The sequence below is a fragment of the Branchiostoma lanceolatum genome, chromosome 15, assembly GCF_035083965.1.
Source record: "Branchiostoma lanceolatum isolate klBraLanc5 chromosome 15, klBraLanc5.hap2, whole genome shotgun sequence".
Classification (NCBI taxonomy): Eukaryota; Metazoa; Chordata; class Leptocardii; order Amphioxiformes; family Branchiostomatidae; genus Branchiostoma; species Branchiostoma lanceolatum.
Genome location: NC_089736.1, coordinates 4,067,822 through 4,081,578, shown reverse-complemented (window position 1 = coordinate 4,081,578; position 13,757 = coordinate 4,067,822). Strand labels below are relative to the sequence as shown.

Sequence of the window (13,757 nt, the reverse complement as noted above, 5' to 3'; positions counted from 1 at the left end):
ACTGCATTGAAGACGAAAAACACATCAATCTCTTCAGACAGACCCATCTTTCTCATGTCCAGTCAACAAGACATCATTAGGTATTCTCCTATACCTATTTGGGGACTTTCCTTCCATACATCTTCTCACAAACAATGCGAGTGCCACTGTTAGAACCAGTATGGCAAAAAACGGTGCTAACATATACACAGGAAGATGATAGACATGTCTCCCTGACGCCGGCATAGAGTGGTAGGTGCTGTTATCCTTTTCTTCAGTTGGCATGATTGTTGCAATTGGACATAAGAACTTACTAAGGGACACTTCTTTCACATCTACACCTTGCAACGTCTCAGGAGCATCACACGTTACAAGCCTACTACTGAACAGTTGAGAGTCATTTCTGAATAACTCTATCAGCCATTCCAAACTACAGTCACACAGCCAGGGGTTCATTGCTAAGGTAACAAAGAAACGTCTGGCATCTCTTACAGCTGAGTCTATGGGGATTTTGAACAAGTCGTATGAGATGGTTTTCAGCAAGTTTTGGGACAGGTCGACCGTATCCAGATGCTTCAGGTGCTTAAAGGCATCAACTGATATCGTATGAATTTTGTTATGGCTCAGATTGATGCCTTTCACTTGGGTAATGTCTTCAAAACTCGTAGACGTGACGTCGGTGATGTTGTTGTACTTCAGATCGAGCCAGATGACTGATGGCGGGATGTCTTCAGGGATTCTCTCGAGCTGTCGTCCTCCGCAGCTGACGACGAGTTCTCCGTACTGGTCAGTACAGGAGCAGGGGGATGGACAGTCGGAATCGTCCGTCTCGGCCAGCACAAAGACGGACAAGAGTAGTAAACATAGCTCCTGTACGACCATCGCTGTCGTGTGAAGTCTGGTCCACATATACACTCTGTGTTGTAAAGGAAGAGAGACAAAAGAGAACCTCAATTAGTAAATGATCAACCCTAGTCCTTTCAGAGGCGACAGCAGGAAATTTCGTATGAGGTGGTGCGATACTTCAGACCGAAGTTTCACCATATCAAGCACCAAGGCGCAACAATCCTAGGGACATGCTCCCCTGGAAAAATCTTGAAATCTTGACCCTCGGAAACGTTATTCCCTGCATTTTGAAGGGTATTCTGAAAGGCAATTTTGCTGGTAGACTAAGCTAAGCTAAGCTAAGGACATCTCTACTAGTAATCTCGACCTCTACGAAAAGCAGCCATATGGCTGATAGAGTTAAACATCGAGTTTTTTAAGATAAAGGCACAAACAAACTAGTGAAAAATGCACAAGGGTTTCAAGCTTGATTTAGGGGAAGGGAGGGGCACGCTCCTCAACATATTTTTTAGTGATACCCCCCCCCCCTCCCCCGTGCAGCCGACACTGGCTGCATAGAATTGAATTGAATTAGGAAAGAGAACGAGGGAACACGAAGAATGTGTGTTCTCCAATATTTTGTTGACACACCTAACCAAGCCTCTAGGGTGCGGCGGTGTGTTATTTACACCAAGTATAGTATGCATTTAAACAGCTTTGTACATATGTAGCAGTTAACAGTATATTACGAATCTACTGACCTCATTGTGCTGATGCAGCACCTTTTCTCGGAGCACAAGTTAGCACGTTTTCAAATACGGTCTGTCCTCTGCAAAGGAAGCACGGTTGCAGGGAACGTCTACTCGCGAAGTCCCAAAGCGCACTGCGCCATTTTGTTGTTTTTCTTCCTCACTCCCAGGTACGGCGTCGTCAGGTTACAGTTGGCTTTGTGCCAGACGTAACCTTTATACCTGTTAGGTCATGTTTACAATAGAGGCGCTATTCATGCATACGCTATTCGTAGCCCCTGAAGCTTGCCATTATGTCTGTTGTAATCAATCTCTGTCACACAGGATTGGCCCAGTTTAGACACGGTCTTGAAGGAAATGAATTCTCTGTACTTGTTTCACTTTCATAGGCAATAACGAACTTTTAGGCCATATATCAACAAGTGTGAGCTCGTATATACAGTAACATGCAACTGGAGAATGATGTATGGCATAAATATAAACGTGGATCAACTGACTAGTCATAAACGCACTAGTGTATACAACCTCTTTTCAAGGAAGTTATACATGGGGGGGGGGGGAGTGAGACTGTCCCAACCCTCCTCATGTTACCCGTAACCTTGAAGAAGTCGTCGGGTCTTGCACTGAGCAAACTTTTAATCTTGTCCATATCACATTAGTTGTTGTATTTATTCTTTCACGTGTACACATTGAAAGGGATTCATGACTGAATTTATTTACAACACAAAACCATACAATATATTGAACCCATCACAACTCCCTCCTTGCTCAATGTTGAGCTGTGGTCAATCATAAAGGTTTGGCTCTGTGAAAATCTAGACAATCAGTTACAATGTTAACTGAAGGGACCACCCAAAAGATTGATAAATGAACAAATAGATATGCATGCTCCGTTTACCAAAATTACTAAATATCATGCAATAATCCAAAAGATCAATGTCTAGGTAAACCAGTGAAACTCCAAGAATATATATACATTCTATCATTATATCTCTAAGTAAGAATCACCCATATTTACAAACATATACTATATTTTGGCAGTGAACTTGCTGTAACACTGTTCAGACTCCGTGAGAAACTTTCATTGCGCCTCTATCATGTCTATTGTACTGACATTATGCCCAAATGAAAAACATCACAGAATGAATATCAGTTGCATCTCCTGTTATACTCGTACATCGTTATTACCTAGTCATGATATGTTACATAATACAATATATACAAAAGTTACTGTAATACGTGTAGGTTTTACTCGAATATTTCATTACTTTGAAAACAGATAAGCAGCAGCAACTCATTAAAGATACCATGAACTGTATATGATGAAAATCCAATTACTATTTTGCGACTTGAATCTAGTAATCAACAAAACGCCATGATTGTCTGTCTCGCGGCAAAGATCAAATAATACTGAAACTATACAACTGAGTCTAAGTAAGCTTCATCAGACCGAAAAACGTGGTGTCATGATCCAGAGAGATAGCACACCCGTCACAGGGAACGTGTAGGTACACCACGTCCTTCTTGTGCAGTTTGCGCATGCCCGCTGTGAAGCACGTCTTGTAGGGCGGGAAGCCGTACATCTCATGTACGCATGTCAGGAAGTGGTCGGGTCCGCCATGTTTACCCGCCACCATGACAGTGTGGTTGGTTGTGTAGGCGTTCTTCTCGTTTTCCATATATTGTACCTGAAGATTCAATAATTGACGAGGTTAGGAAAGACGCACAAAAGAAGAGGAAGAACTTTATTGCACGGCAATCGTACACGGTACAATGTATGGCAGCAACTATTGACACAGTGCAAAATAGAAATATATGATAAAAGTTAACATCCTAATAACTGAATAATAAGGCCAAGCATAAGTCGTTGATGTAGTGTTACAATCGAGTGGGGCTAGCCATGAGTTTCATTTTACATTGTGGGAGTTGTTGCATCAAAAAATAGATTCACAAATAAGACATTATATTGAGAAAACTGAATATTGTGATTCATAGAAGGTATCTATCTTCTGGCATATCCTACCTGGCTATATATGTAGTAGTCTCCTTCCTCCTTTACCTCTAGTTTCCCATGGTCCAAGCTGAACTTGTTGGAGCGAATCTTTTTCCAGTGGTCTGCCAGCACCCCGTGACCACCTGTACGACAAAACGGGCCAACCGTTAACAAATAAGATTTATGCGATATCTGTTTTTCTTCTATAGGCTATGAAATAACATCATTGCTGCATGCTTTTTCTTCAATGACAAGTTGGTTTAACATTTACATCTCCTTCGCGTGATTTAAGCATGGGGAAGAGAGGCATGGAGTCAAAGTATAGAGTTAAACATGACAATCTGAAATACTTACGCTCGATGGTAACAGTGTGGTCACCAGAGTCTATAAGAACGGAAGACACAACGATAAGCTATGACTATGCCTTAATTTTATAACTAAAAGTATGAGGGAATATTACGAAAAGTGCTAATGCTATGCACACTTGGCAATTAGGCAATTACCATTACGAATAAAACATTCAATACCTGATTTGGCCGCAATGTGTACCCAGGTTGAGGAGGACTTCTGAAACAAAACATCAATTTTTGGTTGAAATTTAAAAAAAAAAATTATATACAGCCTTTTCCATCGATACAAACAAAAAGCAGTCAACGTTTGTTGTTAGCTTACATAGTTTAGTTAGGAAAATTCATGCAACACTTTCTCTATTGTGGATTCCGAAATGATTATGGAATTAAAGGCATTGTGAAAGTAGCGTACCGAGTCCATGTTATGATATCCATGGTGTGAACTGGCATTGGACGATGCCACAAGACTGCTTTCGCTTTCATTTTCCTCTGTCAGAAAATAAAAGCTTGTATTAAGGCCATGTTAATAACACTTCATATCAGGTACGTCTGATATAGAGACATGGACACGATATTCAATCTTTCTCCATGGAATGAAATCTATGAGCATTTGATCACATTTTCAAAACCCTTACTGCATGGAGCTTACTTAAGTGTACGTATACGTTGATGAGACCTACCGTTACTAGTTTCGCAGTGAACCCCGACCCATCCGTGCTGACACTGACAGATATAGTGGTCTCCACCGTTATGACACGTGCCGTGGTTCTGACACGGGTTGGAGTCACACACGTTCTCCACTGGATGGGTACAACATGGACAGTCATTTCAGATTTGAAAAAAAAATAACCCTGAAAATTCATTGCAGATTTTTGCAGTTTAAAAGATTGCGATGAATTAATATTTAAGCACACCTAAGTCAAATCTATTATTCCGAATACACTCACTGTTTTCACAATGGTGGCCTTGCCATCCTGGTGCGCATGCGCACGCGTATCCATGCTGGGTAACGTGACACGTTCCGTTGTTCTGACAGGGATCAGAACTGCATTTGTCTGTAATGAATAGTTTTAAAAGAAATATGACTGTTTCATATATAGATAAACACAATATTATGATTTAAGTTGCAGTACTTTTGACATGACACGTTCCATCTTCGTGACGTAGCTAGACTCACGTTTGTCACAGTCCCGTCCCTCCCACCCCAGGGCACACAGGCAGCTGTAGGTGTTAACTCCATCCACACACGTGGCGTTGTTCTGGCAGGGATTGACTTCACATTCATCCGAGTCTGTGGTAGAAGAAATTGTCTTGTTTATGACACGCCATAGTGCCACATAACCTGTGATATTTTAACACAAAAATAGGCATATTGCATTAATTATTTACTTTCCATATGTAATATCTATCATTGGAATTTCAAAAACCTTCACAATTATTTGTTTCAAAGTTTCAGAACTCACTGGCTTCGCAGGTCGGTCCTTCCCATCCTTCGGTACAGTGGCAGGTGTAGTTGTACTGTCCGCCATCACAGGTGCCGTTGTTCTTACAAGGAGAGGACGAACACTTGTTGGTCTCTGTCAAATGGACGAGAGGAAGAAGATGTATTGTCACATAGCATGAACCTCGTGTTTAACTAATTGATCATTTTGTATAGGAAATTGCCCAGGGATGTTTTCTTATCACCGTATTCTTTATAAACAAAACGTTTGATATACACAAGCAGTGAGAGAGATCGTTCGAAAACGTTAAATGTTCTTTTGAACATTTGGTTGCATTTTAGACTGGACATCCTGTATATTTCAAAGGGGAAACTAGCCTTAGTTTTTATAAATAAATGAACTTAGATGTTTTAAGACAGAAAGTGAACTTTTATACAGTAGGCTATTGGGTCTGGAAAAGTGGACTATTCTAATCGTGTCAAAGCAGATATTGTGATTGTAAGAGAGACTTACCTATCTCGCAGTTCCTCCCCTCCCACCCCGGCGTGCACTCGCATGTGTATCGGTCCTGACCGTCCCGACAGGTCCCGCCGTTCTTACACGGACTGGACATACACTCGTCGGTAACTGCCATGAGGGACACAGGCAAACTTATAGTCATTCAAACTACATATCTGTATAAATCATATACTAGTCCATTCAATGGACAAGATATGTATTCATAGATTTCTTGTTATTCCATTTCACTGTCGTAGGTGAAATTCACACTGTAATATTAGATGGTTTTAAACAACAGCAAAACGTTGTTCTACCTGCGCACTTGACCCCGGCTGACATCTTGCTCCGAGACTTCCCCTCGCATGACGTGGTGTCGAAGATGTGCCTGCACTCCTGTAGAAACTGTTCAGTCCCTGTACACTCCACGTCACTCAGGGAGAAGTGCGGACTGAAGTACTGTCCGAAATTGGCCGCAGCCCTCCTGTAGGATCTGCCATTGATATTAGTAGCATTTACAACAACTGTGACGTGACAAGTTGAAACTTTCATTGGTCAATGCAAACTCTAACTCGCAGAATCTGTGTGATACCAGTTGAGTGTATAAGGAAAAGAGGAAAGTTACCCTGTAGCTAATATAAAAGAGTGGCACTGAGGAAGAAATCGGATATTTTAGATACGTTAAAAAACGAAGTCTATAGCCTCTTCAGAATTCTGGCTCAATTTCTCAGAATTCTGCGGAATTCTAAAAAAATCAGCAAATTCAGAATTCTGAGAAATTCTGAGAAATTCTGACTCCATTCCCCAGAATTACAGAATTGGGCTAATCCAATGGCTGCTACATATTTTTAAACATTTTTATCTACCAGATGTGATATTAAGCCATTCGGGTTTAAGATTGCTGAAATGTGGGAGGTAGTCCCAAATTAAACTGGAATTCCCAGATTAAACTGGAGGCTGTTATATGATTATCCGGTATAACGTAGTATATAGTGACACTTTCATTTGTGAAGAAATATCGATTATCCAGATGTCTTACCTTCATCAGCATATCCTGTAATAGCTGTGCTAAAAGATGCAGATCATGTTTACATATACCTGGTGGCCCCGTCGTGCCCGAGATGTCTGCACACCACGTTAGACTCGGCGATGCCCCAGTTCCGGTCACAGATTCTCCCCCATTTCCCACCGCCAATTCGCACCTCCACCACACCCTTGGCCATGTCGTGGTGTCGCTTGTGCCTTTTCCCGTTCGCGCTTTTTGGGTGGAAGAGACGCACTATGGAGTACAAGCATGGAATTAGCAACTTGTAAGCATTAACAGAACAGTGAGCTGGCGACTTGTTTAGACCAAGGTATAAAATTCTGCGGCAAGATATGAAACCTTTTGAAGTTGTATTATCAAATATCAACTTGCAATAATGCAACATTCAGTAAACGCAGACGGAACTAAAAGTCTCAGATTTGGTTGGTTGATTTTATAATCCATGATTCTCTGTAAAGGTACATAAAAGCGTGCATAAATGCTACAGTACATTTACCTTCCCATTTATCTGCAGAAGACCCATCTTCTGATCGTTTTTTCCTCCCAAAGTTTGGGTGAAGAGCGGGTGAAGATTTGAGTTCTCCCATCGTTTGCTAAAATCACAGCACAAAACATCTTTATTTTTGAATGGCTTTCGCACTGGCGATCAGTTCGATTTTCCAGAAATACATCAGATCATAAAATACGTCGATCATTGAGTCGCAACCCTTATACACGGAAACAAAGCATCCCGTCATCAGGTGGTAGTTCCATTGAAACACATTTTAGTGGTCGTTCTTTGCTTTCACTTTCAATGCTATCAGTTTGAAATATGATATCTATGACGACATGACGCCATTTTACAATAGCAGCAGACAGATGTAGATGGAGAGCAGCAGTGCACAGCGGCATGGAGCTCTACAGGGCTGCCCGTGAGAAGAGAGAATCGGAGGCTAGACATAGAAGGAAAAACAGAACAGAGGGGATAAACGTCAGTGAAGTCTTTCACTGCACTTTCTGCAACAGGATTTGCCGTGCCAGAATTGGTCTCCTAAGTCACGAGAGGCACTGCAAAGCTAGGACCCCCCCCCCCCCCCCCAGAGTGACCGTGACTGACTGCTAAGCTGAGAAATGGACCGAAAGCTGTCGACCGTCTCTGAAGACGACAAGAGCCAAAGAACACTCTGGCATACCTGTTCATTGTTAGCTCCTTGTTCCCAGGTCTGTTCAAACTTTTCGATGACACCATGTTGTTGTCTATCCGTCTCTCTTACTAACTGTCCAGGGTGGGCGCACTGCAAAGCAAGCTGACCTTCAACATATGTCAGGCGCATTGCTAAGTGCATGTATCCAGCTCCATTCAACACGGACAAAAACACGAACAACAACAACACAGAAAAGCTGCTGTCGTGTTTTCTGAGGCTTGTTCTGGACTCGTCAGCCTCGCAGAACTGCGCATCTTGTTTCACAGAGTGAGATTTTTCCGGATCCATGTTGTATGTAGTCAGTGTAGCATTTTCCCAAGTTTCCACTGTTTCCAAGGCGAGCTGTCTGTCTATGCAACACGACCCTTTACCAACTGTGCCCAGCTAGCAAGCCTCGGTGACTTCAAAACAAGCACCTGAATATGCATGCCAGGCGTTATGTCCAGTTGAAGAAACCTGCAGCTGGCTTCGTTCCCTTAAGCACGATATATACATGCTAGTCCGTCCCACTTTCAGTCTTGGACTAGATCTGTGGAACAAGAGAGCTGTCGATCACCAAGGAGACGAAAGCAGGTACAAGATTTCCGAGAAAAAGTTTCATCTGATCTCCCTCGCAAAGGATTGACCTGTTGTGCAGCAGCTTCGTGTTTCGGAGGCGTGTCATGAGCTGAGAGTAAACAAACAGCATTATCTTACCCTCCCGCCTTCCACTGCGCTTGCGGTCAACCACAGCCAATAGATGAAAAGCCACAGTGAATACCGCTGAACCTGTCCAATAGGAGAGAAGCCGAGAGGAACTGCCAGGGGGTAGTGAATACGTCTGTTCAAAACACCAGACTGACAACATTTACTTTGGCTGTGACGACGCCATAAGGTCAAAGTTTGAACACCCTGTGTAACACCTTGCTGTTCGAACGTTCGGGTATGAGAGACCGACCTATTCAGGTGAGAGACCTTTTATATCTGCGAATGTATTTAACGTTGTACTTTTTATGACTAAACGTGACTGGTGTTAAGATCATTTAGGGTGTGAAATTGACCCCGAATACTCACCAATAGTTCATCGGAATGTTCCGATCGAGTGAGACAAAAAAAGGGGAAGCTTTCCGTCCGCCATCTTGTTTGTATTGCGATAACCTTTAAAATGACATTTTGATCGCCACTTTTACGATCGAGGTTGTGATTTTCATAAAACCTTTTAACCATTCAATTTTCGCAGGAATCTTGTGGGCTCAGATTGAATCACGGTAACCGAGGCTGATATGTCGATGTGGCACACGTACTGGCTCGTCGTGTTTGCGGCGTTGTCGGTGTCGTGCACGTGGTGTGCTTCTAGCTGCCCTCCAAACTGCACTTGTGAAGAATATGTGGTGGACTTGAATGTCGTCTGCAACGGAAATGACTCGAAAACCATCCCCGATGATCTGCCGCTGGATACAACCTACCTCACACTCACCGGGTTCAAGCTACCTGTCCTGGACCTGCGTGTGTTTGGTGGTCTCAAGAATCTGAGAGGACTTCGACTTGTGTCTGACGAAATCGCCCAGATAGAAGGAACACTAGAGATGTTCACGTATCTACATGAGGTAGATCTGAGCAAGAACAAACTGACAATCGTTTCTCCTCGAACGTTCGGTAACACCGCGAAAAGCCTCGGGTTGGTGGATTTAGACGGGAACCCTTTCCACTGCGATGCGCATTGTGGTGGCCTTCTGTCAGACAGTGAACAGTGTGACTGCTCTATCAACATGTTTGACTGTATCTGTAATATCGAGTGGCTGAAAGAACAAGTGAAACAACGTCCGAGTGTCTGGGTAGGAGTTCGCTGTCAAGTTCCGAAAGACGCGGATATACAAAATGTCGAAATCCACGACTACTGGTGCAAAACAAAATGGCGTTACCTCTTGCCCATCATTTTAGCTTGTGTTCTCTTTACAATCGGACTTATAGCAACCCTTGTATATAAGTGTAAGAAAAGAAGCAGGTACGTCCATCTGGTAAGTCTGTATAGACACACAGAACTAGTCACCGAGGAACAGTTGAACAAATTGGCTGGAAAGCTTGGAAAAGAATGGGAAAGTTTAGCAATTCACCTTGGTATGACCAAGGCGGAAGTAGACAGGTTCATCGCAGATAACAACAGAAACACGAGGGTACAGATCTTTAACATGCTTGTCGTTTGGAAGAACGAAATGGGCGAACAAGGAACTGTTGGAACATTAGTCGAACAGCTGAAAAGTTTTCAACTTGATCCAGAAATATATGGATTTCTGGAAGAGTCATCTAATAGCGACTAAAGAAATGTAACATTGGCAAGCAAATAGATACATTATGTGTATTTACAAATAAATGACTGTACAACGGTAACAATATAGCCCACAATTGACAACATATGTGTGGAAAAAAACGTGGTTTTATACATTTGGTGTGTATTACAGCATAGTTATTAGTTTTAATGCTTTTTTTCTAGTGTGCAAACCTTTGTATACAGTGATATTTGGAATAAAATACAATGAGTATCATGAGTGGTGATTGCAATAAATACAAGTAGAGAAGAATACGCTACTCTCTGTCAAATGAGACCACACATGTTCACATTCATGTACAAGGCTGTGACAGGCAACATTACAACTTCAGCAGATGTCATAATCTATTTATAAAATATAAAATAACATGAACGTAAACAATATATCATTAGCTTTACAGTAACACAATGTCATGTAACAAATATGATACTTGTCTTAAGCTATATTTTTGTCCTTTCAGTAGCTAGGACATTAATCTGTATGTACATCTGTTTTCCCCATGTATGATTGACAGAAAGTCCTAGAGTAGAAAAAACAAGGTGGGTTGTATCTCTTTTAAAGAAGACACGAGAATCTGACAAATTTCATCCGTAGAAGGCACATTACATTCCACTTAATAATATTATATCAAATCAAACTCAAGTATATACAAAGTATAGCAGCATGCTCCCAGAGTCTTGGAACAAGATACATTGCGCGACATTTTTTCTGTACTATATACAATCATGTATCATCATCATCTACTGGTTTCTGCATCTGCAGTCGTTGAAACGTCCTGCAGCTGCATTCAGTCTTTCTTCTAGTGTAAATCATGTATAACGTTACTAGTAATACATATTTTCAATTAACTTGACTTTGTCCAAGTTTTAATTACCATACACTGAATCATCTCCTTTAAACCAGTGTTTCTAAATCTTCTAAGATTGGCTGCTGTCGACGTGAGCATTTCTTTTTGTAAAACTCGTGCGCTTTTACACCCACTACAATAATCGCAATGACAGCTGCCGCCGTGCCGAGAGCTATGTTAAACGACATCTTATCGGTCCTGTTTTTATCTGGTTCCCTCAGCTTACTAGTAGGAGTAGGCGTGGCAGAACTAGATACGTCCATAACATTTCCGTCGAAGGCTGACCCCAGTTTTCGTGCACAAACTAGGCCATCTAGTGGTACATCTTTTAAGTCCTTTCCCCTCAACTGTTCAGGTCGGTTACATGTTACTAGTCTGTCACTGTAGTAGTGAGATTCAGCTTTGAGTTCCGCTGCCAGCCATTTTAACCGACAGTCACAGTTCCACGGATTGTTTGCCATGTAGACGTAGAAGTTCCTCTGATCTTGTCTCGCCGATGTGATAGACATGTTGAAGACTTGCTCTGACAGTGTGGATAGCTGGTTACTGGAAATGTCTACGTTTTGTAGATGATGAAGATTTTTAAAGGCAGAAGATGAGATGTGTTTGATGTTGTTGTTTGACAGATCGATTCCATGTAGGTTCTGTAGACCGTGGAAACTTCTGCTTGAGACCCTTGTGATGTTGTTGTACTTGAGGTTTAGCCATATAACGGCTGTTGGAATGTTTGAGGGGATTTCTGTGAGTCCCTGCCCGGCACAGGACACGGTGAGCTCCCCGTAAGCGTCAGTACAGGCACAGGAGGAGGGGCAGGTGTAGTCAGCGGCTGAGACCACGATGAACGCCGTGAGAAGTAAGGGGAAGACTTCCGCTAAGTTTGGAACCACAGCCATGCCTTCACTCTAAGTTCACTTTCAAATGGGTAACTGCAAAAAGAAACACACAGAGTTATTAGCAATACCACACTTTTAGACATATATGTCTGTTTCAAGTTGTCTTTAGTTGAGTAAACGGAAATATAATAATTGTAGGATATCATACACAGTAAGGGCACTACTCACACCTTCCCTTCCCTGTTCTATCGGAAATGTTGTTTGGAGACAAAGTTTCTGCGATTACAAAAACAGACATTTGAACTACATTAGTCATTAAGGATATTATACGGCTAACAGTTCAGCCATAATATCCTGGACTTAGAAATGGGCGTATTGAAAGTCGGCATAAACATACGTTAGAAATGGCGGACCTACCAGTTACTACATACAGTGGGACTGAAACGTCGACACGACGGTTGTCGGTGTTCGATCGAGCTTGGTTCTTAACCAAATATGGTCTGTGCGAGAGTTCGATAGTACGTTCGCTATGAAATAGAATCGCACATGTACGCTTGAGGAACGACCCAACTTCCTGGTGTACAAATATGGTCATTGTTTTTTACGTTTACCTCATTATTAGAACATTACACCCTAGGGAACAGATAGGGACATCCCCCCGCCCACAGTACAGGAAGTGGAAGCTATAAGTCCATATCCACAAAAACGTCAACAACTGAAACTCAAAATGTTCTCGTTTCTGAAGCTATTACCTCCTTGTCCTTGTCAAGGTCACCGAAGTGAGATCACCCCAAAGAGGCCACCAAAGACATCCATAGAATTGTATGTATCCTTACAGAGTCCTATAGCCCGCCAAATCTACTGTTTTCTAACGATTTCTAACGTTAACCTTACCTGAAAACAAAACACCTTTCGTAGAAGTGAGTGACATCAGCCCGTCACCTAGGCGATAGTCAGGTCTATTAACGGCCTACATGTACACAAACAGGTTGAATAGGCTGCGCACGCCCCCTTGACCCTATGTTGTTGTTCACGGTAAGTAAGGTGTGTAACAGGATAGCCCTGTTGACTAACACGCGTGAGACGGCAGGTGAAAAGCCGTCAACACATTTAAAGACGTAACAAATCAGCCGACAACACACCCGCTTTTACTGTTGACACCACACAAAGACCATATTGAGGGCTTTACAAAAAGCCATCTTCGTAATTTCCTTTTCAATGTCACAATATGTCAAGAACGTGTTAAGGAAAACTTATAGGCACACATAACTAGAATTGCACATTTCTAGTCAAACGAGACAGGTTTTTACTTCGAATTTGCAACACAAAGCATCTCTTACAGCCCCTGTCAGAAAATGGCATGCTACTCCCACAACAATGCGGATACTCATTTGTCCCATTGTTACATGGACAAATTTCGCTCACGATTCTTCAACAGTACAAGATGGATTGTACCGTATATCTTACCAACCTTGCTTAACACAAGCTTGTCAACAATAACGTCTTACAATAGTAAGATCGCCATCCTTACCTGTAAAAGCTATCCTGGCCCCATGAATTTTCGTGCTTGCTATGTAAAACCGTCGCTATCAATAAAAGCATGTGATAACCTGGCATGGTAACATCAGCGTATGCACGCAATCATATCAATAATTCATATCAATAAATGTGATGTCATACTCAAGGTGACTGCCTTAGATGAAAATATC

General features: G+C 42.1%; 3 protein-coding genes and 1 long non-coding RNA gene across 5 annotated transcripts; 1 reads left to right on the top strand and 3 right to left on the bottom strand.

Annotated features, from left to right (window-relative positions):
- Window positions 1–2,634: 2,634 nt before the first annotated feature.
- LOC136420450 (tumor necrosis factor ligand superfamily member 13B-like) lies at window positions 2,635–4,405 on the bottom strand. 2 transcript variants are annotated; one of them, XM_066407388.1, is made up of 5 exons: window positions 4,309–4,405; window positions 4,074–4,113; window positions 3,901–3,930; window positions 3,577–3,689; window positions 2,635–3,241 (listed from the first exon to the last, which is right to left on the bottom strand). In XM_066407388.1, the coding sequence occupies exons 1-5, from the start codon at window positions 4,315–4,317 to the stop codon at window positions 2,984–2,986; spliced, it is 450 nt and encodes a 149-aa protein (XP_066263485.1). In that variant the 5' UTR covers window positions 4,318–4,405; the 3' UTR covers window positions 2,635–2,983. The 2 variants fall into 2 exon arrangements, with proteins under 2 accessions (XP_066263485.1, XP_066263486.1); XM_066407389.1 differs by having other exon boundaries at window positions 4,074–4,110; window positions 4,309–4,402.
- Window positions 4,406–4,582: 177 nt separating this feature from the next.
- LOC136420451 (uncharacterized) lies at window positions 4,583–5,949 on the bottom strand. The gene is made up of 4 exons (XR_010753212.1): window positions 5,852–5,949; window positions 5,074–5,473; window positions 4,844–4,951; window positions 4,583–4,696 (listed from the first exon to the last, which is right to left on the bottom strand). It is a non-coding gene; the product is annotated as an uncharacterized lncRNA (long non-coding RNA).
- Window positions 5,950–6,100: 151 nt separating this feature from the next.
- LOC136421055 (uncharacterized) lies at window positions 6,101–8,350 on the bottom strand. Its single transcript, XM_066408199.1, has 5 exons — window positions 8,051–8,350; window positions 7,375–7,471; window positions 6,932–7,112; window positions 6,151–6,326; window positions 6,101–6,105 (listed from the first exon to the last, which is right to left on the bottom strand). Exons 1-5 carry the CDS (start codon window positions 8,348–8,350, stop codon window positions 6,101–6,103), a joined length of 759 nt encoding a protein of 252 aa, XP_066264296.1.
- Window positions 8,351–8,573: 223 nt separating this feature from the next.
- Window positions 8,574–10,581, top strand: LOC136420446 (protein slit-like). Its single transcript, XM_066407377.1, has 2 exons — window positions 8,574–9,007; window positions 9,282–10,581. Exon 2 carries the CDS (start codon window positions 9,325–9,327, stop codon window positions 10,357–10,359), a length of 1,035 nt encoding a protein of 344 aa, XP_066263474.1. The 5' UTR covers window positions 8,574–9,007; window positions 9,282–9,324; the 3' UTR covers window positions 10,360–10,581.
- Window positions 10,582–13,757: the final 3,176 nt, after the last annotated feature.